The sequence below is a fragment of the Tachysurus fulvidraco genome, chromosome 16 (assembly GCF_022655615.1).
Source record: "Tachysurus fulvidraco isolate hzauxx_2018 chromosome 16, HZAU_PFXX_2.0, whole genome shotgun sequence".
Classification (NCBI taxonomy): Eukaryota; Metazoa; Chordata; class Actinopteri; order Siluriformes; family Bagridae; genus Tachysurus; species Tachysurus fulvidraco.
The window spans coordinates 4,311,638-4,337,322 of record NC_062533.1 but is presented as its reverse complement, the minus strand read 5'-3'; the positions used below and the strand labels follow the sequence as shown (position 1 = coordinate 4,337,322).

Genomic DNA, 25,685 nt, shown 5'->3' with positions numbered 1-25,685 from the left:
GACACACAGTATATTGTTTTATTTTGATTCAGTTCCTAGCTAGAGTTTATGTCTAATTTCGACATATATGATTGATTTGCCTGGCCATGAAAATACACAGTTGCAACCCCAGACACTTGTGCACACTTGTGCATGTCTCTACATGAATCTTCTCTGTGTGTGTGTTTTGGACTCAGCTCAGCTACTTGTCAGAGTTACACTTTAACTGATCCTCATTTTCATGGGGTGGTTGACAGACACCACAGTGCTCAGTGCTTTGCATACCCCTCCTAACCCCCCAACACACACACACCCACACACACACACACACACAGCTCTTTCACATTTTTACCATTTGCATGAACACCTTTTCCAGTTCTACAGTTCTCTAGAAGGCGATAAAAAATTTTTTGTTAAATATTAGCCCAAATAAAGAAAACACAACTCTGAATGATCTAATGATCCTACTTTATTAGTCATAAATCCACTATAAACTCATAATAATAATAATAATAATAATAATAATAATAATAATAATAATAATAATAATAATAATAGTCAATTACTGGACTAAACAATAGTGGGCGCTCTTGTGTTGCACACTATACACATTATGTGGCTAATACAACTTACTTTTCAGTCCTTAGCTCTGTGTTGTTTTATATAGCACCATGGTCCTGTGCTGCATCAGCTATATATGGCATTTGGACCTAGACAATACGTTTACTTATTTTAACTGTTTGTATCTAAGAGATATTTTATCTTACCTTCTATCTTACCTTACCTCTTAAATCCTATCCTGTAAGTAATTTATAAGTAATCAATAATTTGGGTTAAATAAATACATTCAGCTTCAGAACATCTAAAGCATCAAACTATCTAAACAGAGTTCAGGGCATATTAAGAAAAAGACATTCACGAGAAGTCAGCGACAAACTGATGGTGCAATATCGCCCTCTAGTGGTAGAGTGCATGTTTTACAGCCTAAATCTACTCGGTTAACGTGTCCCACAATTATTAATGTGCTTGCAAAGCACATTCTTATTCTCTTGCATACTTCTTCTTCTTCTTCTTCTTCTTCTTCTTCTTCTTCTTCTTCTTCTTCTTGTCACTTTTTTCGGCGCGTAACTTCATGGACATGTCATATATCAAAACACTCAGCACGATCACGGGAACTGACGTCACGTGTAGCCCCGCCCCCACAATTAGCGAAATAAATTTAGCACAACATGGACATGTGACATATCAAAACAGCACGATGAGGGGAACTTGCCACGTGCAAACACATTCACATTTTCTTTAGGAAATGTACCGTTCTAGTTATTATTGCTCTCTCTCTCTCTCTCTCTCTCTCTCTCTCTCTCTCTCTCTCTCTCTCTCTCTCTCTCTCTCTCTCTCTCTCATTTTCTTCCGCTTATCCGAACTTCTCGGGTCACGCGGAGCCTGTGCTTATCTCAGGCATCATCGGGCATCAAGGCAGGATACACCCTGTACACACACACACACACACACACACACACACACACACACACACACACACACACACACACACTCTCATTCACTCACGCAATCACACACTACGGACAATTTTCCAGAGATGCCAATCAACCTACCATGCATGTCTTTGGACCGGGGGAGGAAACCGGAGTAACCGGAGGAAACCCCCGAGGCACGGGGAGAACATGCAAACTCCACACACACGAGGCGGAGGCGGGAATCGAACCCCCGACCCCGGAGGTGTGAGGCGAACGCAGTGTATAGCAATGAATTACAATGAGCAAGAAATAGAGCGGCCTGTTTACTTAATTTTTTTAATTTTTTAATTACTTTATCTATCTGTCATCTGTACTGTTTATCCTACACAAGGTCATGGGGAGACTATTGAAGAGACACAGGTTGGGACTAACCCATAATAATAACCCATTATAATAATAGGACACACACACACACACACACACACACACACACACACACACACACACACACACACACACACACACACAGACAGTGGATAATTTAGTAATGCCAAACGGCCTAAAGACATACGCATCAGGATGTAGCTGGACTTGCGTAGGAACTCCACACACACAGGGCAGAAACAAGAATCAAACCCTCAGCTCTGGATGCATGAGACAAATATACTAACCATACTCTAAGCTACCATACTCTCAATAAAATAAAATAAATAAAGAAATAAAATCCATCTCAAGATGTTTGTCTGGGTTTTATTCCAGTTTGCAAAATATTACTTGTTTTGATATTAAAAAAATATGTCAACGCTTACATGTAAACACTGCACGTACATTCGAGATGCCCCGAGGTATCAAGCCTGAGTACACTGAAAACAATTTTACATTTGTCCAACAACTCTCCTGATACAAACAAGAGAAGGGTGGAGGGGATGGGGAGAATAGCGATGGATGGAGATGCTACACTATATGGCCAAAAGTATGCACACGCCTAACCATCACACTCATAATTATTTCTTTCCCAAACTGTTGACACAAAGATGGAAGCACACGATGTCTATAGAATGTCATTGTGTGCTGTAACAAATTTCCCAGGAGGTAGTTCACTGGAACTGAGGCACAAACACTGTTCCAGCATGACGATGTCCCTGTGCACAAAGCACAGAGCTCCATGAAGACATGATGTGTTAATGTTGGAGTAGAAGACCTCGAGTGTCCTGCACAGACCTCCTCACTCTTACACCATCAGTGTCTGATCTCACTAATGCTCTTGTAGCTGAATCATCACTAATCCCCACAGACACACTCCCAAAAGTGTGGAGATTATTATAATAGCAAATAGGGACTAATTTCCATTTGGCTACAAGTCAAATGTCTTTACAAATGTCCTCACCAAATGAAAAAAAAAACTACCAGATGCTAAATAAATCACATTATTAAATCTCATTTATTGAAATATAAATCATCTGAATGGACATAGACATAACGCATAATAGAACAGGAGGATAACAGCTTGTACTGTGAGTAACTACCTATTATTATACATACTGTACCATAGAGTATAATTCATACCACGTTTCAGCAAAATTGTAGCATTTTAAAGTCACATAAATGGCATGAATTGTATTTGCTAAAAATATAAACTCTTTATAACAAACATACAACAGATAAAAGCAACAAAAGAAGAAGGGTTTACAAAGTGCAACAGTTTTTCTTTTTTTTTCTCGTGCCCATCGAGTAGATCACAGTGGATATACACTCAGAGGGAGGCAGTGGATCGCTGGACGATAAACTATACATTGAAAAGCCATTTAATCCATGCAGTGATGTATAACATCAAACTAACTACACAGATACTCTCTACCATGCTTCAGGACGACTGTACACGATGGAGGTGAGATGGAAATCGGTCGGGGTTTAGACGTTATATACGCACTGAAGCTGGACCTTTACCCCTAGTGTGCATTGCCCATAGCATCGGTGCTCAGGAACAGAACAGAGTGTTGATATTGTCTGGAAATAAACATCTTTTGCATATTAGTAATATTATATGAATACAACAAACCCTGCAAAAAAAAAAAATAATAAAATAAAAAAAATAAAAAATGAAGAAACGACTCAGACATCAAGTGAAAATATCCTGCATCTAAAAATCCTGTTATAAGAATACAATAAAAACAAATAGAATATTACTAAACCTTTCTATATGTTTGTTTATTTGTTTGTGTTTGTTTGTTTGTTTATTACCATTTTCACCTTTTATTTTTTTTCTAATTCGTGTTAGACAATATTTAAAAACATTTAAAAACGAACAGAAAACATCTAGGTTTAATAATCGTTGGGTTATTGTAATCTTATAATAGGAACAACTAGACCATATTCAAGAAGTTTTCCCTTTCTATGAAGTTATTATTTATTTATTATTTTTATTTTTTTATTATTATTATTATTATTTTGCAGTGCTCTCTCTCTCTCTCTCTCTCTCTCTCTCTCTCTCTCTCTCTCTCTCTCTCTCTCCAATATTACTATAATATTTATTTATAATAATATTTATTTATTTAAAAATTAGATTATATATAATTAGATTATATATAATATAATTATAAATATTGATAAGCTTCAAAAAAAAAAAAAAAAAAGCTGTAGGGTACAACATCTACACCGGCTGATATAAAGTCATTATGTGGTTTAGATGATTCAAAACAGTATATAGATGATTAGGTTACATCATTTTATCCACAGCGTCAAAACATTCCAGCTTATTGTCAGCGTTTGTCCTTTCGAGGCTGATCAAGCTACCACAAGGTTTCTCATCTCACTCAAGTGATTCGATCATCACTCCACAGGGTAAAAACACAGTTCCTGTGTACTATAACACTGGTAGAAATCTTATAATGCCATTTTTCCATTTGACACATTGTGCAGTTTAAAATCTTTGGTCCACACTTTGGTACGGTTTTGTTGCAACGTGTAAAAATTGCAACGCTGTGAGGCATGCGTTACGCATTATTGCATTATTATTATTATTATTTCCTTCATTTAGGACCGTTAAAAGGTTTCCCTTCCCTTCCCATTATTTACAAAATATTACACATTGATGCTCAGAATTATGTATAAAAAAAGGAATAAAATTCAAACTGCTGCACTTATTGCGTTGCGGCCAATATACTGTACGATCAGCTACAGGAGCTAGCCATTGTGTGCTTTTTAATGCGATTTGCGTTGCATGGAATGTGAAAGGAAATAAAGGTGTAGGATTTCAGGCGTAGTGGTCATGGAAAACTGACTCGTATGTAAATCAACTGGTTATGGAGTATACAATAGTATGCTCAGGATACATTCCTGCTTAATTAGTTCAATGTACTGAATGCCCATCAATTATAAAGTTCTATACAACATGTAAGTATTCTGGATTATTTCCTTATTCCTTTTTCACCACACCTTCCTCTGAGCCAGTAGAGGACACGGTCTCTAATGCTAAATGACCATCACAGGATTTCCAGTCAGGAAAGAGTCTTTGTTTTCTTTGGAGGATTCTGCGGCAGCGGATGTCGCAAGGGAGCACGAGTTCAGAGAACAGGTGGGAGAGAGAAAAGGGCTATTCAGAAGAGTTCTTGTGTTAATGCTAATGTCGTAGCCTTTCTCTCCTCCTCCTGCTGCTGGATGAATCGCTAAACAGGGTCTGTCTCATCCTCTTTTTCATCTCAATGTCTCAGTCTTACAGGAAGCTGTCCTCGACCAGATCCCCTGAGTCCAGGCACATCTCATCCAGCAGTGTGATGTCCTCCAGAGTCTCTCCTTCACGCTTGGGCAGGGTGGAGCTGCTCGAGCCCGTGTCTATAGCGCTCTCCTCAGACGTCTGAGAGCTACGAACAAAACACATCATTTGTTATAGTACTAATTCACAATTACTCACTCACTCACTCACTCACTCATTTTCTACCGCTTATCCGAACTACCTCGGGTCACGGGGAGCCTGTGCCTATCTCAGGCGTCATCGGGCATCGAGGCAGGATACACCCTGGACGGAGTGCCAACCCATCACAGGGCACACACACACTCACATTCACTCACACACTCACACACTATGGACAATTTTCCAGAGATGCCAATCAACCTACCATGCATGTCTTTGGACCGGGGGAGGAAACCGGAGTACCCGGAGGAAACAGGAAACCCCCGAGGCACGGGGAGAACATGCAAACTCCACACACACACAAGGCGGTGGCGGGAATCGAACCCCCACCCCTGGAGGTGTGAGGCGAATGCGCTAACCACTAAGCCACCGTGCTCCCCTCACAATTAATTAACATAATAATAATAATAATAATAATAATAATAATAATAATAATAATAATAATAATAATAATAATAATAATAATAATAGGACTGGACTGGTCAGAAGGTGTTGAATAATTTTCAGTGTTAGCTGTGATTCACTTGGCGGATTTGAATTACTGTGCTTGGTTTAATCCATTATGGTTTCCATAGTAACAACTCTTTCTTTGGAATAAATAACAATGTGGTTATATAGCATCAGTAGTACACTGATGAACACATGATGATGTCCTTAAGTGAAGTGAAGCTTTGTAAGGAGGTGGTTATTTTAAACTGATGGAAGAAGTCCAGTGTACTGTAAGTGCTTCGAAACAGTTTTATACATCAGGACTTTCCAGTTTGTCAGTAACACAACAAGCGGTGTTTGCTTTGTTGGTGAGATAAAGCTGATATGATGTACTGTAAGTGATAAGAGGAACTAACTCGTTCTGTGGAACATTAAAAGCAACTGATGCAAACATAAAAACCTCAACAGGATGTTTACTATTCGGTTAAAAACGAAGATGTTCACAAACTGCAAAGGATGTGCTGATTAAGGACAATACTCCCAACATTCTGTCCTTATTTTCTATCCTGATTTTTACTCCTTCTCTAAGTCAGTGTTTATCTTCATGGCTTGCAATAATACATCAGATTTAGTCCAGAATATTCATTCATTCATTCATTTTCTACCGCTCATCCGAACTACCTCGGGTCACGGGGAGCCTGTGCCTATCTCAGGCATCATCGGGCATCGAGGCAGGATACACCCTGGACGGAGTGCCAACCCATCGCAGGGCACACACACACACTCATTCACTCACACACACACTACGGACAATTTTCCAAAGATGCCAATCAACCTACCATGCATGTCTTTGGAGAAAACCGGAGTACCCGGAGGAAACCCCCAAGGCACGGGGAGAACATGCAAACTCCACACACACAAGGCGGAGGTGGGAATCGAACCCCCGACCCTGGAGGTGTGAGGAGAACGTGCTAACCACTAAGCCACCGTGCCCACCCCAGTCCAGAATAATATTATTATTATTATTATTATTATTATTATTATTATTATTATTATTTAAATATCAGGTTATAATTTAATATAATTTAGCAGCCAATTTGTCCAAACATCTGACCACATGCACAATTTATAATCCTGTCTTTAAATTGTGTCGAGAATATCGGATCGTTCGAAACTCGTTCTTTTTGCACCAATCAAATAGCAGTAACCAACATTTTTTATGTGATAAGTAAACATATTTTGTTCCATTTGATTAGAACGTTAAAATATTCGATATTTTAGTCCTAAGCGCACATCCGGATGTCGGACGCTCACCTGTGACGGTTTCTTTTGGTGTATTCTTCGTCAGAAAGGGGGTCCAGGTCGGGCAGAGGGATGATGTAGCCGCTGTCGGAGCTGAGTCTCTGGTCTTCGAAGCCACTTTCACGCTCCCTCATCTTGCACTGGTTCTTATAGGCCACACCCAAGTAGGTCTCGTCGCTTTGCACACACTGCACGCGGGTCACCGCCGGGTGGTCGCTCTTCAGGAAGTCATTATTTATACGCTCATAGCTCTGCACAGACACAAACAGATGTCCAATTTTGACACATTCACATGCTTGCTGATGAGGACATTCTCTAAATCTTAAGAACTCTAAACCGTGCGCTGATGGATCAAACATATCATGCCATAACAACACTAAAATGTGCTCCTGTCTTTCAAAGTGCTTGAAGGAAATGTGGAAGGAAATTCGATCGCTTTTAGCGGTCTCTGTATTCTTCATGATATTTCCTTAAACACTGCTATAAACATGGCTCATTCAAACATTCTGTTCCATTTACACCCCCTCTCTGTGGTGCTGCAAGGATTTGGAAAAACCAATAAAGAACCGCATTTCCCACCACGCCCCTTCCCAAGGTGCCATTAGAGAATCTAGTTAGCCAGTGGCCATGTGACTTTGGGAAACGTGTGTTTTGAAGTGCCATGTGTGATGCATGTATCAGAAGGTCATTATGGCTAACAGACACATGCTCTGGGTGGATTTTGGTCCTGTTGCACGTAAGCCGGTTGGAGCGTTAACTCGAGTGTCACACCTACTGTAGTTGCTGTCAAACTGTATTAATATCACAGGAAACGGGGGGCTAGTTTAAGCCGAGCGTGGACATAGTGACACGATTACCGATGCATTCGAACATCCGAAGTTTATGGATGCGGAAACGGTCGAGAAGCCGACGATTAAGGTCTAAAATAACAAATAGTATAGAACCAACTGATCTACCAGATCGTACCCTCTTGTATCCGCATGGCAGCAGGGTGGCCACGCTGTCACTCAGACTGTGGAACGATGGTCTCTTCTCTGGCTCATTGTTCCAGCACTTCGCCATCAGTTCATAACTACATACATTGACAAAAGCATTAACCAATCAGATAGGAAAGCTTGCAATACGCAGAAATAACGATGCGCTGTTGTGATGAACCTACACATCACTGGAGGCGTGCTCAGGTTTAGCCATCCTGTAGCCACTCTTTATCTTGTTATAGAAGCTGGAGTCCACAACCATGCCAGGATAAGGGGTCCCGCCTGCAAAAAAAACGTATATATTGTAATGTATATTAGATCAACAACATTAATGTATAGAATATTCAACCCGGTATATTTTAAAAGACTATGTATAAAGACATATCGATGAAACGGTAGATGATCGAGTACCCAGAGAAAAGATCTCCCAAAGTAAAATGCCAAAAGACCAGACGTCACTCAGAGTGGTGTACAGGTTGTCAAAAATGCTCTCAGGTGCCATCCATTTTACGGGAAGGAAGGTCTGTGTATGTATAGAGAGAGAGAGAGAGAGAGAGAGAGAGAGAGAGAGAGAGAGAGAGAGAGAGAGAGAGAGAGACATTAGCAGCAGTCCATAAAATACTTTGATGTCTCAACACCACATTGTATTCTTATGTAGGAAACATAAAAAACAGAAAAGCAAATAGAAGAAGAAGAAGAAGAAGAAGAGACACGTACGCTTCCTTTGGATACATAGTTGTTGTCGTGCATTATATCCCTGGCCAGCCCAAAGTCACAGATCTTCACAATCTTCCCCTGAGACAGCAGGACATTTCGAGCTGCCAGATCTCTGTGAACACACTGTACACAACAGAGAGACGTTCAGTCCGGTCGGACGATCTTTCAATCAATCGGTAAGCTTTCGATCAAATCTTTGACTGCTGTTAATCTAAATTCCTGAAATAGTGTTTCATTCTCTATCCGTCATCGTTCTACAGCTTCCTTTCTGTAAGCGTCTCATGATATATACTGCTGGATGACCTTCGGACCCTTTCAGGAAGCATTTAAAAGCCCATAAGCTAAATTCAAACCTGACGTGTGGTCATTTTTAATAACATATTTGAGTAACATGTAATAGTATGGTTTAATAACATGCCATAATGTACAGAAACACACTGTTATGTTCTATTCTGAGTGTCTGGGCTTTTCTCGAGCCACCTCGACACCACAGTTTAAACAGTTTTCCAAACTCTGGAATCTCTCTCATCTCTCATTCATCTTCTACCGCTTATCCGAACTTCTCGGGTCACGGGGAGCCTGTGCCTATCTCAGGCGTCATCGGGCATCGAGGCAGGATACACCCTGGACGGAGTGCTAACCCATCACAGGGCACACACACACACTCTCATTCACTCACACACTCACACACTACGGACAATTTTCTAGAGATGCCAATCAACCTACCATGCATGTCTTTGGACCGGGGGAGGAAACCGGGGTACCCGGAGGAAACCCCCGAGGCACGGGGAGAACATGCAAACTCCACACACACAAGGCGGAGGTGGGAATCGAACCCCCAACCCTGGAGGTGTGAGGCGAACGTGCTAACCACTAAGCCACCGTGCCCCCCCCCCAGATGTGAAATCTATTTAATAAATTATTTTATCGAGGTCACATATAATGAAAGTCAGTCTGAGAAACTTATAGCTTCTGTAAAGTTTATAGCTTTAATTTGAGGAGCATTAAAGCACAAGTTCAGGCTGCAGACTCACGTTTTTGGAGGCCAGGAAATCCATCCCTCTGGCCACTTGATAGGTGAAGCTAAGAAGATCCATAGTGGTCAAGCGCTCTGTGTCATCGGAGAGAAGCTTTTCGACCTCACTTTCTGTTGGACAAATATACACACACACACACACACACACACACATACAGTCAGACACACTAGCTTCCCCACTCTTCCTTTTGAATGTGTGTACTTGTGTGCATGTGTTTTACATGAGCTGCGATACGAGTACATTTTTAAAGAGATGCTCGTATAAGTCCATTTAATGGCTGGGTGAAGCATGCAGCAAACCCGACGGACTACAATTATCTCTGGTAAATGCAGGGTGCACAGAGTGCAACGTATCACATCCCCAAAAATGATGGGTGGACGCCTTCACTATTACTGCCAAAACATCAGTGTGTATGTAGATGTGTGGGCGTGAGTGTGTGGGGGGGTTTAAAAAGTTGTTGCCAAGTCAAACCAGATGCAGGCAAACCAAACTGAACAGGACAAACATACGCATAGATACGGAAATAACAGAAAACGAATAAAGGTTCCAAAACAAATAAGGAAAAAAAGTGAAAGAAAAACATCTCGCTGCTGTTATGTTTCCTGATTCAAGAAGCTACGTGTTATGTGTCCCTGGAAGTGAGAGATTGAGTTTCATTCGGTTTGCCGAATGCGAGTTTTACCGTTGATGTGTTTGTAAGACGGAGGGTGATCGTAGTCGTCTCTCTGACAGTCGAAGTATTTGGAGGCGTTGCTCCTCTCCAACATGGGGACATACTGCATTGTGTCTGCTTGCTTCATATCCATGTAGTCTCCTTTTTCTTCAAATGACAGGATCACGTAGCTGAAAACACACACACACACACACACACACACACACACACACACACACACACACACACACACACACACAGTGATATTACATTATTGGGACTATCGGGACTTGATGTCAAACCGCTGCACAGACTGCAGCTAGTATGTGTGTAAGTGCATTTGTGTGTGTGTGTGTGTGTGTGTGTGTGTGTGTGTGTGTGTGTGTGTGTGTGTGTGTGTGTGTGTGTGTGTGTGTGTGTGTGTGTGCATGCGTGCCTGCTCTGACCTTCTGCTGCTCTCATCAGCTGGATTGATGCCGAAGATGTCCAGGTCCTTTTTGCCTTTCTCAGCCTGTCGACTTAGGAAGCTGTCTCTGTTCTTATGCAGGTAGTTCACCAGGTCTCCATAAAAACAGTACTCGGTAATAATGTAGATAGGACCTGAGAGAGAGAGAGAGAGAGAGAGAGAGAGAGAGAGAGAGAGAGAGAGAGAGAGAGACAGAGAGAGACAGAGAGAGAGAGATGGGGGTTTCTAAATGACTCTTATTTCAGGCTCACAATCTATAAACAGATTTGGAAATGAAATAATATAAACTCAGCTTTAAAAAAAAAAAGAACTCTAACTCAGAAGTGCCACTGGTCAGCCCACAGGCCTTAAATGAACACTTGTGTGTACCTGATTTGGTGCAGGCCCCCAGCAGGTTTACAATATTGAGGTGTGGGCCCAGGTGAGTCATGATCTTCAGCTCTGACATCAGTGCTTGCTTCTCACTGGAGCGAGCTGTTGCTGAAGTTAAAAATCAACCACCCAAATAGTCAGTTATGCACAAGACCTCCCAGATAAATTAGGACACATCAAATAAAGTACCAATAGATGATGAAGCTTATAATAGATGATGAAGCATTTTAAACTTACGTTTGAGCATCTTCACTGCGACCTTCATCACCGGCTGAGAACGACTGAGTCCATACGCGGTGCCTTCCACCACCTTACCAAAGGCCCCCGAGCCCAGAATACGGCCTGTGACGGACGATCACACACACGCGTGATTATCATATGCAAAGTTTCACACCTTCACACCGATATGGTCAATGCTTTGGGTGAAAGTTAGCCGAGGCTGTTTTGAAACACAAACTTTAAACAAATATAATCCCTCCCTACAGTATTTCGTTCACAACCACACCCCAAAAAACACACGCCTGAACACCAAGCAACACCATGTAAATCATGTTCACTGTCCTGACTAGCTGGAGGTTGGTAATCCTCAGGATTTGCTCAGTCTTCCATTAAGGGCTATATTTTAGGCCGTTATTTTAGTGGACAGCCGCTAGAACGTGGTTAGACCTTATAGGATAAATAAATAAATAAATAAAGAATATACCAAATAGGATTTTTGTCCCGATTCAAGTGATCCCAGTTTTTTTTAACTACAGTACAACATTCCCCAGTCTTACTAAATCAGTAATGTCATTAAACTACACCTGGTCTACTGAAGCCCAATGATTGTTCTACACTTATATCAGATTTGGTCTTGATCCTTCATCCTGACTTTGAGCAATCATCAGTTCTAGTGTTAACATTTTAACAATTAACATCACTAAGAAACAGCGTACTATATTTAATAATAAATAGTTCCTATAATTTTTCAGGACCATAGCCAAGCCGACCCTGGTGTTCTAGTCACACGTTCTATGTTGGTGAATTCACAGAGCTAAAGTTCACATAGATGATTATTGTATTGAATTTCTGTGCTGTGTGGTGCCTCTAAAATCTGACTCAACAGGCTTAACACGTGGCTGGGCAACAAGACATCTATGACTATTCAGCTACACCACTATGGCTTTATGTTAAAGAAAAACCACCTTTGATCACAGCCACTGTAAATCCACCACGTGACCGCTGTGCTGAGTCACAAAACACATCTTGCCAATGTTGCTCTCACAAGGCTGCACCCATAGCAGCCCAAAACAAGCCTGTACTCCGGAACCACAATGCAATCGATTACATAATCACAAGTCAATGAGCCAGAGTGAGGAGGGTGAAACATGGATGTGTGGTCGTGACTCACCAAGGACAAGGCCGTCACGTGGGAACTCCCAGCGTGTGTCGTAGGGCAGCTGCATGGGATCCACATAGATGTACTCGTGCCCATCTGGACTGACTGACTCAATGACACGCCACCGGATCTCATAACGTGGCTTCTGAAATGCACAATATAAGGTATAGATAAAAGGTATAGAGATCTGAGCATTGTTTTTTTATTGGTTAGTCATCATGTGAGTGAGTGAGTGAGTGAGTGAGTGAGTGAGTGAGTGGACGAGTGAGTGGACGAGTGAGTGTACGAGTGAGTGAGTGAGTGGATGAGTGAGTGTGTGAGTGAGTGAGTGGACGAGTGAGTGGACGAGTGAGTGTACGAGTGAGTGAGTGGATGAGTGAGTGTGTGAGTGAGTGAGTGGATGAGTGAGTGGACGAGTGAGTGAGTGGACGAGTGAGTGAGTGAGTGAGTGAGTGAGTGAGTGAGTGAGTGAGTGGACGAGTGAGTGGACGAGTGAGTGAGTGAGTGGATGAGTGAGTGTGTGAGTGAGTGAGTGGACGAGTGAGTGGATGAGTGAGTGAGTGAGTGAGTGAGTGAGTGGACGAGTGAGTGGATGAGTGAGTGTGTGAGTGAGTGAGTGGACGAGTGAGTGGACGAGTGAGTGAGTGAGTGAGTGAGTGAGTGAGTGAGTGGACGAGTGAGTGAGTGAGTGAGTGAGTGATTGGATGAGTTAGTGAGTGAGTGGACGAGTGAGTGAGTGAGTGAGTGAGTGAGTGAGTGAGTGAGTGAGTGAGTGAGTGGACGAGTGAGTGAGTGAGTGAGTGGACGAGTGAGTGAGTGAGGGAGTGAGTGAGTGAGTGAGTGAGTGAGTGAGTGAGTGAGTGAGTGAGTGAGTGGACGAGTGAGTGAGTGAGTGAGTGGATGAGTGAGTGAGTGAGTGAAGGGACGAGTGAGTGAGTGGACGAGTGAGTGAGTGAGTGAGTGAGTGAGTGAGTGGACGAGTGAGTGAGTGAGTGAGTGAGTGAGTGGACGAGTGAGTGTACGAGTGAGTGAGTGAGTGGATGAGTGAGTGTATGAGTGAGTGAGTGGACGAGTGAGTGGACGAGTGAGTGAGTGAGTGAGTGAGTGAGTGAGTGGACGAGTGAGTGAGTGATTGGATGAGTTAGTGAGTGAGTGGACGAGTGAGTGAGTGGACGAGTGAGTGAGTGAGTGAGTGAGTGAGTGAGTGAGTGGACGAGTGAGTGAGTGAGTGGACGAGTGAGTGAGTGAGTGGATGAGTGAGTGAGTGAGTGAGTGAGTGAGTGATTGAGTGGACGAGTGAGTGAGTGAGTGAGTGAGTGGACGAGTGAGTGAGTGAGTGAGTGAGTGAGTGAGTGAGTGAGTGAGTGAGTGAGTGGACGAGTGAGTGAGTGGACGAGTGATTGAGTGAGTGAGTGAGTGGACGAGTGAGTGAGTGGACGAGTGAGTGAGTGGACGAGTGAGTGAGTGAGTGGATGAGTGAGTGATTGAGTGGACGAGTGAGTGAGTGAGTGAGTGAGTGAGTGGACGAGTGAGTGAGTGAGTGAGTGAGTGAGTGAGTGAGTGAGTGAGTGGACGAGTGAGTGAGTGAGTGAGTGAGTGAGTGGACGAGTGAGTGAGTGGACGAGTGAGTGAGTGGACGAGTGAGTGAGTGAGTGAGTGAGTGAGTGAGTGAGTGGACGAGTGAGTGAGTGAGTGAGTGAGTGAGTGGACGAGTGAGTGAGTGGACGAGTGAGTGAGTGGACGAGTGAGTGAGTGAGTGAGTGAGTGAGTGAGTGAGTGGACGAGTGAGTGAGTGTTGAGCAGTCACTTGACTACAAATGAAACAAATGACTGTGGGAACAAATGAAGTGTGTACCTGTTTCCAGATAATGACCAGCACAATGAGTGAGATGATAACAATGACCAACAGCACCAGAACAGCAGCTGCCACAGTGAGCTCTGAGTGTGGACCTGAACACATCACCACCATTGGCATAAGAGCAAATCCAAATTTGATACTTTAATTATTTTGAGAATTTGGAAATTACTTTCATTACAATTCCACTGTACCGAGTGAATGGTGAATTTGGCTAGTGTACAGTGTAACTCAGCTATTTAGAAAAGATGGTCCACAGACACTGAATGGATAAACCAAAGGGGCTTATGGCGTATGGATTTCCCTTTTACAAGTGCCACGTGGGGAAAACATCAGGCGTTCACAGCATGGGGAGCCTGACACAACGATGCTAACAGATGTAAGGCTTAACAGAAAAGAGTAACTTTTGGACCGCTATACCAGTAAAAAAAAAAAAAAAGCTATACTGGGGTAGCTGGCAATATGATAATGACGATGGCAAATGACAAATGTGAATAGATGATTAATGAACATTGAGGAAAGTGTTGTAACTGTAGAATATGAATAAATTCATGATCAGTTTTGAAATTTGACAAATAATAATTTATGATGCTATAGAGCATTCTGTTCTAGCCTATTTCCACACACAGAGTTGCCTCGGTGCTTTATATTTAGATATAGGACCATATTTAGATAACTCATAAAATCGGTTTAATTGTCCTGAAGAGAAATCTAATCAGCTTTTGTTAGCCATAGGATGATGGATCTCACCGTTGGCCACGAGTTTGATCTCACGTGACACGGCGACCAACTCGTTCTGTGCCAGGCAGCGTACAGCTATCGTGTTCTCCAGATGTCCAAAGATCACCTGACTTTCCAACTGATTGTCCTGGACCATGTGTGTATCGATGGTTATGCTAGTTGTGTTGGTCTGAAGAGGTGACCACTCACTTGAGTCATTGGAACACCTAAGAAATAAAGAAAAGTGGTGAATGGAACAGTTTTAAAAGTGTACACTCTCTCACTCTCATTTTCTACCGCTTATCCGAACTACCTCGGGTCATCGGGCATCGGGGCAGGATACACCCTGGACGGAGTGCCAACCCATCGCAGGGCACACACACACTCTCATTCACCATGCATGTCTTTGGACCGGGGGAGGAAACCGGGGTACCCGGAGGAAACCCCCGAGGCACGGGGAGAACATGCAAACTCCACACACACAAGGCGGAGGTGGGAATCGAACCCCCAACCCTGGAGGTGTGAGGCGAACGTGCTAACCACTAAGCTACCATGCTAAAAGTGTACATATAAAATAAAAACACCTGAATAAAGTAAAGGAAAAAAAAGGAAATGGAAGGAGCTTGTGTGTAAAACAACAAGCAGGTTACAGCCTGAGGAGTAAGACTTAGACATACTCACTGCTTAATGTTTTTACAGATGTACCACTCCACCTCAGGGACCGGTGATCCTCCGGCAACACACACCACAGCCTGGCCTGTTTCTGAACCGTGATGCAGATCTAGCAGGTCCACGATCACAGCAGGAACTACGGTGCACACACACACACAGGAAAGCATGACTATTAGCAGAGTTATACATAGCAACCTCGCTCAGTACATCTCATCTGACACGAAGACATTCGGAACTTCAAAAAAAAAAAAAAAAACTTAAGAGAAAGTTAATGTAAAATTCTAACATCTATGAAAATGCAGGCAAAACAGAAATAGACTGGACAAAGAAAGAGTGCATGGACAGTCAATAGAAAAAAGACATGCAAATGCATGAAAATAAAGTTGTGACAGAAACACCTGCAAATTGAGAACAAGTGAAGGTAGAGACACAGGAGAAATTACAAGGCTTCAAACTTTTCCGGATTTTACCTTTGACCTGAAGGTTGAACCTATGGCTGGCGTTCTGGTTGCCGACCTCAGCTCGCACCGTGTAGTTGCCACTGTCCTCTGCCTTAGCTCTAATCAGAGCGAGAGTACTCAGGTACCTACGCAAACACACACACACACACACACACACACACACACACTGCTTAAGAACATCTGGCAAGTTGAGATTATTAATATATAAGCACTCTTCACAAAAAAAAAAAAAACACCTCCAGATCTGGCGACAATGAGTGTGAAAGTGAATACGTGAACTGAATGTCCCTCAACTACAGTAGGTCACATTTAGAGTTAAATCTATGTGCAAATGAGTTATCTGAGCCTCACTCTAAAAACGTACGCATTACGTCAAATCACGTGCGTCCCAGACGTCTAACCTTGTCTCGCTGATCTTCTGAAGGGAGGTGGTGAACTCTGCAGCAACATCACCTAGTACAACACCATCCTTCATCCACGTGACTTTGGGTGCAGGAAGAGCCTCGATATACACTAGGAACTCACGGACGTCGTTCAGCTTGGCTGTTTCCACAGGAGTAAATGTCGGAACTAGAGACACAAACTCCGTCTCTGGAGAATGTGGGATAGAAGAGTAAAGCGTACATCACCAAACAGGAATAGCAAGTTCAGTCCACAGATTAAAATGCAACAGAAAAACATGGCTGTGGTATCGTATCAGTTCACTGTAAAGACAAAGAGACAGATGTTGGGTTGTACTAAATCAGATGTTAGTTGGGTCAAGTCTTCAGACCTGTGCTGGAACGAGTATCCAAACTACCTCGGGTCACGGGGAGCCTGTGCCTATCTCAGGCGTCATCGGGCATCGAGGCAGGATACACCCTGGACGGAGTGCCGACCCATCACAGGGCACACACACACTCACACACTACGGACAATTTTCCAGAGATGCCAATCAACCTGTCTTTGGACCGGGGGAGGAAACCGGAGTACCCGGAGGAAACCCCCGAGGCACGGGGAGAACATGCAAACACCACACACACACACACAAGGCGGAGGCGGGAATCGAACCCCCAACCCGGGAGGTGTGAGGCGAAGGTGCTAACCACTAAGCCACCGTGTCCCCAGGATAAACATATATGCAAATAAAAGTGACCGTGTTGATTTGCAGTAATGCTCCAATAAGACAAAATGAATGGAAACAGAGCCAACAAAATACCCGTTACAACCCCACCTACAACTCCACCCCCCACCCCTAAGGCAAAGGTGTTTCCTTTGTATGTATACTATACAACCGTATGTACCCTGCATAAAACTGTGCAAAAGAGTAAATAATCTGTACCATAAACTGTAATGGTGAGTTCCTTGGTTTGGCTTTCGTTGCTCATAACGTCAGTGACGGAACAGGCGTAATTTCCACTGTCTTTAGTTCTGGCATCAGGCACAGTCAAGGTGTAATAGATCTCCTGATCCTTCTTGTTCTCCTTCAGAGACATCTTAGCACGATCCGCCTGACAGAGACGGACGGAGACAGACAACCATAATCGATTAACTGAAGATTAATGTGAAGATTATGCATCAGTAATACAACCTAACAAGCAATATTTGAATATACATCACTATGAAACAATGTCCATATGCTTACAATCATATATGAACCTTTTACTAAGACAAAATGTGGGTGATATCGACTGTGTCTCTCACCATTTTTCCAGGATATTTCCATTGTTGTTCCAGTAAGTCACTGCCCTTGGCTACGCAGTTTACTACGAGGGTTTCTCCAACCAACAGAGCCTTCTTCTCCGCCTTCAGCTCTACGTGCACGCCTGAGGCTTCTGAACAAATGAAAGTGTTATGACTTTTATATTTCAACTCTTTCACTCATTCAAAGATGCCTTTACTTTTTACTTTTCAAAACACACATGTATTTTCTTACCTATCCAGCCATGGACAATGTATTCCTCACTCTCGTGCTCTTGTCCGTTCACAAGGGCCTGACACACATATGTCCCAGATGTGAAGCTGCCCAGAAAGCCCTTCTTGCTGTCATAGATGGCGGGCACAGCCTGCTGAGCCTCCACATGGAACAGCGTCACTTGAGCGCTCGGATCAGTCACACGGCAAGGAATCTCCATCTCCTCTGGGCTCTTCAGCACGTGGTGTCCGAAGGGAGGCAGGGAAAGCACGAATGGCATGTTTGGATCTGGGAGATAGCACGAGAGAGAGAGAGAGAGAGAGTGTAGGTGTGCAAAAAAGGTTGGCTTAAACAAATTTTGCAAAGCAGGATGTGCAGATAAATGCAGTCACATTCTAAAGCAGCAAAGCAAAATTCAGTCAAATGTGTAGCAAGAAAACACAAATGTAGTTAAATACAACTTTACATAACACCGTCAGTGCAGGTTTATATAATCACAGTGTCTTGTGTCCTGTCTGTTCCTTTTCTCAAGCTCTTTCTCTCGGTCACTCTATTAATACCTGGAACATAGATGTAGATGCTGCTCTTGTCTGTCTGATTCTCATTCTTGTAGTAACAAGTGTATTCTCCGGTGTGTGTTGCCATGGCATTGTCCACCGTCACCGTGGAGACGAACAGGCCTCTCTTGTCATCTAACGTCTGCTTGTCAAGAGGGACGGGACCATCCCAGACCACTTCTGCTTGGCCCCGACATGTGAGTCTAAAGACTGACTGAGGGAATACCACCATAGTCTCTTTCCTGGGCCAGATTACCGGAGCCAGCATGGACTGTATTATCTGGGGCTCACCAGCTGAAATGGATACACACACACACACACACACACACACACACACACACACACACACACACACACACACTTACAATATAAGCTCTATTTTTTCTAGATAACTTGAACATACATCAGTAATGTTTCAATAGCATACGCTACAAGGAATAGTTAGGATGTTACCATTAACATAGAGTTTGAAGGAGAACTCTTTCGTCTGTGAGCCAGCCGATGCTACGATCTTATATTTTCCACCGTCTTCTTCGACAGGATGTCGCAGAACCAAGACGCTCTCGTACCTAGACGGAACAGACGCGAGCTTTATGCAGACTAGAACGTAAAAATAGATTTCACATAGAAATAATATAAGCCCTGCTAAAGAAATGGCAATAAATGGGATGCTCTGCAGGATCAGAAAGGTCAGACTTTACCTTTTGTCCGCTAGAAGTGTGGTCTTGGTGGTTACAAAATGGCTATTCAATCCAAGACCATCTTTGGACCATGTGACCTTGGGAACAGCATCAGAATGGATGTAAATGGTGAATTCAGATTCCTCTAGAAGAGAGATGGTTTCTTCTACTCCGATCCCACTATGATCCAGAGTAATGAAAGATCCCTCTGTAACCCGGAGAGAAGAATAAAAAAAAAGAGAGAGAGTGAATGAAAAACCTGCAAAGAACATCTAGGAACCCTGATACTCCAAGCCATATATCATCGCCAGGATATCATCAAGCCTTGGTTTCCATCAGATGTTTTTAAGTGGTTCCTGTCCGTATACGCTAGTCAGTCCTTATTAGCCCTTATTAGCAACTGAATCATTAGGATGAAGACATTCAATAATCAGCTGCTAAAAACATGGCAACCTGTCAACAGATTCACAGTGGTAGAAAAGTGATAGATAGGTTCATACATCCTCATCTTGATAATTGGTCTACAATCTGGACAATCACTGATTTATATACAGGTTGGAAATTTTAGACAAATTTTTCTTGATACTGGATCTTGAAACTGACATGAAAATGACATGATTTGTGCCTTGGATTATGAATAGATAATCTGCTAGTATGTTTCTTCTGTAATTTTTTGTCCTTGTACTGTATGTTTGAGAGCAACCATGAAAACAATATGAGAAGGGAAACTCTGTCGTTGCTGGCGTGATCCTTCAGGGCTCCGGTACACATCCGTTCAAGTCACATCTGCCAGCTTTGAATGAAAATACAGAGGTGCAGGATAATCGAGAAAGACGCAGATTATTACCGTTGACGATGATGGACACTCGGGAGGAGCGGGTCTGTCCGACGGACGGCTCCGTGACGGAGCATTCGTATAAGCCAGTGTCATTTGTTGAGGCGTGTGGGATACTGAGGATATACGAAACCTTATCAGGGTAGGTTTCCTTCTTCTGCATAGCACCTACAGCCTGGGGTTGGGTGAAACAAAGACACAAACTATTCACTCATTATGAATACACTGAACAGTCGGTGTCTGCTTTAGTTTTTCTCGCGATCTCCACATCTGGCACTGGCTCCAGCATGTTTGGGAGAGCATCTCTCTCTTAGCAGAAATAAATCTGTCCATGAGGCTGAAAAAAGATCTCAGCTCTGATACTTCAAGAGGAAGTTTCTCTAATAAACCATCTAAACAGCCTATGAAAGCAATCCCGTAGAATGCACAGCTGTACATGAATATGGCCAGCATAACACGGGGAATTACAATTGACCATAATTACCATGAGCACGATATAGAAGGTTTTCTACAGTCTGCCTGTATAGATGAAAAACTTTGAGAAATTGCTGAGAAAGGTTTTTGTTTTGTTTTGGAGATACACCAAACCCCACACACTGAAACCCCCTCATAAACATTTGAGCAAATGGTCAGCACTAAAAGACCTCCTTTAATCTTTTACTGACATGCAGCCACACACACACACACACACACACACACACACACACACACACACACACACACACACACACACACACACACACACACACACACATCAGAAATAACCCTAACCCTGCTCCAAAACATCTCAGAGAGTAAACAGAGACTAAAGCTTTGCTCTTCAATGATTTTTGGGATGACGTGCTGTATGTAGCTTCTCTTTAACAGATTAATGAAGAAATAGTCATGCGTTATGGAACACAAATGGGAATATTGCTCTCTTTGGTTGGCACTGGAAAATAAAATTCCTTTACCTGTCTACTGGGATGCACCCATTGCTGGACATAGAGAGCACCAGGTGAAACCGTGCAGGTCAGGTTAAGGGCTTCTCCTTCTTTTATGTCCTCTGGACTGGCTGTCAGATTCACACTGAAATCCAGCTTCATCTCATTTGAGAAGTAATCGAATAATGCTGAACACACAAACGTGCAGTCAGCAGATGACAAATAAAATAAAATCTCACTCTTCATGGATAAATGATATGGATTCATGGATTAAATGAAAGTGGGTTAGGGCTTACATGGTATTTCCGTCACGTTGTACACCATGCTTCGGACTACCTCGCCATTCACACTGGTCTCACACACATATTGGCCAGGAGGAAAGCTGCCTATAAATCCAAACATCTGCTCATAGTGAGTATAAAACACATCTCCACTTGGTAAACTCCGCAGAATCACCACAGATTGGGGATCTGTAACACGGCAAGGAATACAATCCTGGGAGGCCTCTGCCGAATAGTCAGGAACGAATGGATAATCAGGGTCTGAAGTAAAACATGTGTGTACGGTTAGATATCTTACACAATGTATGCTTTAAGTTCAATGTTTTATATGACTTAATAATCAGACTTTTTGCTGGGAAAAGATTTTTTTTGATTCTACTGTAAAGAGTTATTACACTTTTCTAGCCAATGAACAGAACATGGATAGCACATAACAACAGAAAATTAAGTAGAAACAAACATCTATCAGGTTAGATTATTAGTGTCAATTCCATAACAGCTTTTATTTTGTACATGACTTTTACATAAAAGCTATTATTGTTATTTAAGGAATTGACTTCTTTTAACTCTCATTTAGGCCACTTCGCTATTTCCACCATTGTTACTACTTGCCTGGGACAAAAATGTAGATGCTGGTCATCATGTCTGTGTATGATTGGGATTCGTCTAGGGTCTTGTAAATGCACACGTACTCCCCCGTATGGTAACTCGCAGCACCGTCAATCAGCAGCGTGGACGTGTAAAACCCGGGCAGCACGTGCGTGTTGACTGGTAACGGCTCATCCCACACGACGCTCTCGTTACCGGTACAGGTGACGTTAAACACGGAGTTCAGCTCTAACAAGAACACCGTTTTATCTGGAACGATGGTCGGAGGTGAAAGGTCACATGTCCCATCTGGAGAACATGCACAGGGGTTAAGTATTGCTTTATGTCAGCTAAACAGTAGATATGGTCACTGGAATTTAAAAAAACAAAACAAAACATGCAAACAAACAAAAAACTTACTTTGTAATATTCCAAAGAGAACAACAACACCCAAAAGGAGATGTGTCTTCAGTACCCACATTGTTGCTTAGGTTGTGTTCAGCTGAAATGAGAGAGAGAGAGAGAGAGAGAGAGAGAGAGAGAGAGAGAGAGAGAGAGAGAGAGATAGAGAGAGAGTGAGAGAGAGAGAGAGAGAGAGAGAGAGAGAGAGAGAGAGAGAGAGAGAGAGAGAGATAGAGAGAGATATTACTCTCTACTTCTTTGTAAATTAGTCACCTTTCGCAATTGTGATCATCACAATTTGGTCTTTTTTGCATTACACAGCTGAGTTACACAGAATTCCTTATATATATATATATATATATATATATATATATATATATATATATATATATATATATATATATATATATATAGAGTTATGCACAAAATATTATTAGGAGTACTAAAGGTTAATCAGGAGGTTCATACTTCACACTGATCTAATGTTAATAACAGCTGGAAATGAAGCCCTAGATTCGGGTCTTGTTTAAGAATGCGTTAAATCTTCGTCAGCAATAGTCTTCTTCAAACAAATGTCAATGTAATGTCTCCGGTCGCTGCCGAATCACAGGACGACACCGAATACATCCCTGAGCTGATCATCTCTCTGCACTCGCTAGGGGGCGACACAGTACAAGATTTCGCAGAGAGGCAAATTGACCGCAGACGTTTCTACGGACAATAGAATGACTTGAATTCTCCAAGTGTACCAATCTGTGTTTTTGTCTCTTCACGCATTTAAATGCCTTTGTTTATATATATATATATATATATATATATATATATATATATATATATATATATATATATACAATGTGTTAAACGTTATTAGATATGCGAATTAGTGGTTAGGATTTTTAAATAAACAATTTATTGTAACTTTTAAAAAATTCCAAGAAATTTGTGAGACAGCAGTCTGTCCTTTGTCGCGAAAGTCTAGTTTTCTTCTTCTTCTTCTTCTTATCAGGAAAACAGCTCACTTAAACCAGAGTGGTTACAATCGGACATTCCGCGCGTCTCTGTTTTATCTGTTTGTCTGTTCTGGACCCCGCTGGATCCCATCAACGCTCCAGGGACAGAAAACTGCTGTCTGTGAGATAGCTAAGATTTCAATCTTAATAATAGCCTTGCGTAACCAACTTTGTATTACTTAGACATTGTGCATTTCATCTCCAAAAAGGCGGTTTTGCCTAATTTAATTATGTCCAAATCCAAACCCGGGTTTAAACGCAGCCTAAAAAAATAAAAGTGATGGTCCGTTTTGTATATAGATCATCGTGTGCATTTTCTTACTACGTCCATCACTATAGGCAGATCCGATTAGTTTCAAATTGTGATGGCATTCTTCAGAGAAGCCCACTTTAAAGTACTGACAGAATTAAACCAGTAAAGGAAGCGCAGGAGGGGGTTGCCTGTATTTCTTTACTGCCCTTATTGTCGTTTACTTGAGCAGTACTCGGATGGGATTAATGGTCCTTGGAATATCCAGCTGCAATCAAACGAGCTCTGTTTTTTTGGGGTGTTTAAAACACAGGTTTGGGAATCCGAATCGCTCCATGTTCCGTTTAACAATCCAGCGCACAATGATCCGCTCTACACCAACAGGACGGGACTGGAGAGGGGATTTACACCCTGAGGAAATAGGCGGAAAGACTCAGATCTCTGGATAGACCCTCACTCGCACTCCCCCACCTTCACCCACTCTCCTTCAGCCCACCAACTGCATTCCTCCCGCGCGCAATTGCGCATCTGTTTTGCCCAAAAGCCGCGAATCTACGCGCCTAACACTCACTCTGGGGCAACAGCTGAGAGAGGAATGTTACATTTTGCTGTCCTGTGTCGTTATCTCCCTCCTGTTTAAATTAACCCCACATACTCTGTGGGAACACAGAAGAAACTTTATCCAAAGATTGCGAAGCCTGCAGGGCGCAGAAATCGTTTTAATCACAGGGATGGAACTAACGGTGGTATACGTGGCCGTGTACTCCTCTCCAAAGTGCTGTGTACTCCTCTCCTCTCCATACATGCACTGTAACGCTTCAGATCAGCAGAAAAAAAGAGAACAAAGTCATCCACAGCTCTATAAATAAATGCTGTAAATTAAGTGTCCAAGAATACATTTAATCTGTGCAAATATTTATCCAGAGCCTACATTCTGAAAGAACTTCTTCGCAAACTACTCCAGATGCAAAATATTCCGTTTGAGTCGGGCGCATTCCATGTAAATGGGAATCAAGCTGGTACAGAGTGTGAAATGTGTTTGCCATTAGATGCAGGATGGCACCCCCAGCTGCGCGCTAGAGCCGAGCCGCTTTTCTCTCCCTGAGCTCGCACTGGAGACCATATGCGAAATGCTGTAAATCCGCCTTGGGCTGCGTGCAGAAGTTGGAGTGAACATCAAACTCAGAAGAGGGGAAAATCCTGTAGTCCGCTCAAAGGCGAAAAAAAAATCGATGGACATAGAAATAATCCCTGCAATTTATTTCTCAGCAAAACCATGAAATTATTAGATTAAATCCAGGAAATTCATTAAAAAATTGTTTTCTAAATCGAATTTAATTTAGTGTTTCTATCTTGTTTCTAAATTAGGATAGATTTAAGAAAGTATAGGATTTGAATCAGCTAATTTATGCTTTTGAAAAGGGCACAATAAACTATTGATTGAGAGGAAAAAAACGAGCCAATTGGTGTAATCCAACCCAATTAACTCAGACAATACCTTTTAAAAATCCTTTTGTGTTCCCTCGATGAAAGAAAAAAAAAACAACAATAACTGAATGCCCTGTACTCCTGTACAACTCTCCACTGAACACTGTTAAGTGTCCTCCTTCACTTTTGTAGCGCTTCTAATCCTCAGTGCGTATGGAAGTGTGGGTGTGTGTGTGTGTGTGGAGTGTTTGCAGTCTCTCTCTCTCTCTCTCTCTCTCTCTCTCTCTCTCTCTCTCTCTCTCTCTCTCATTCGCCCGCACTCTGTAATTGATTCAGCCCTAAAGTCCATCCTTCCCGGAGAACTAATAATCTGGTTTAAAACTGAATAACTCCTAGGAAGAACCTCCCATTTATTTCCAAAATAAGAGTCCTAAC

At 42.4% G+C, this 25,685-nt stretch overlaps 1 protein-coding gene across 3 annotated transcripts; it reads right to left on the bottom strand.

Annotated features, from left to right (window-relative positions):
- Window positions 1–2,876: 2,876 nt before the first annotated feature.
- pdgfra (platelet-derived growth factor receptor, alpha polypeptide) lies at window positions 2,877–25,537 on the bottom strand. 3 transcript variants are annotated; one of them, XM_027146162.2, is made up of 30 exons: window positions 24,754–24,984; window positions 24,565–24,638; window positions 22,581–22,662; window positions 22,185–22,469; window positions 21,588–21,833; window positions 21,322–21,479; window positions 20,381–20,543; window positions 19,555–19,741; window positions 19,307–19,422; window positions 18,857–19,147; window positions 18,318–18,584; window positions 18,086–18,216; window positions 17,724–17,892; window positions 16,804–16,993; window positions 16,412–16,527; window positions 15,951–16,077; window positions 15,300–15,496; window positions 14,550–14,644; window positions 12,707–12,839; window positions 11,554–11,658; window positions 11,314–11,424; window positions 10,925–11,078; window positions 10,509–10,669; window positions 9,824–9,936; window positions 8,790–8,912; window positions 8,484–8,595; window positions 8,255–8,354; window positions 8,062–8,167; window positions 7,108–7,346; window positions 2,877–5,314 (listed from the first exon to the last, which is right to left on the bottom strand). In XM_027146162.2, the coding sequence occupies exons 3-30, from the start codon at window positions 22,639–22,641 to the stop codon at window positions 5,167–5,169; spliced, it is 4,404 nt and encodes a 1,467-aa protein (XP_027001963.2). In that variant the 5' UTR covers window positions 22,642–22,662; window positions 24,565–24,638; window positions 24,754–24,984; the 3' UTR covers window positions 2,877–5,166. The 3 variants fall into 3 exon arrangements, with proteins under 3 accessions (XP_027001963.2, XP_027001965.2, XP_027001962.2); XM_027146164.2 differs by lacking the exons at window positions 24,565–24,638; window positions 24,754–24,984 and adding an exon at window positions 25,321–25,537 and having other exon boundaries at window positions 18,086–18,213; XM_027146161.2 differs by lacking the exons at window positions 24,565–24,638; window positions 24,754–24,984 and adding an exon at window positions 25,321–25,536.
- Between the last annotated feature and the right edge of the window lie 148 nt (window positions 25,538–25,685).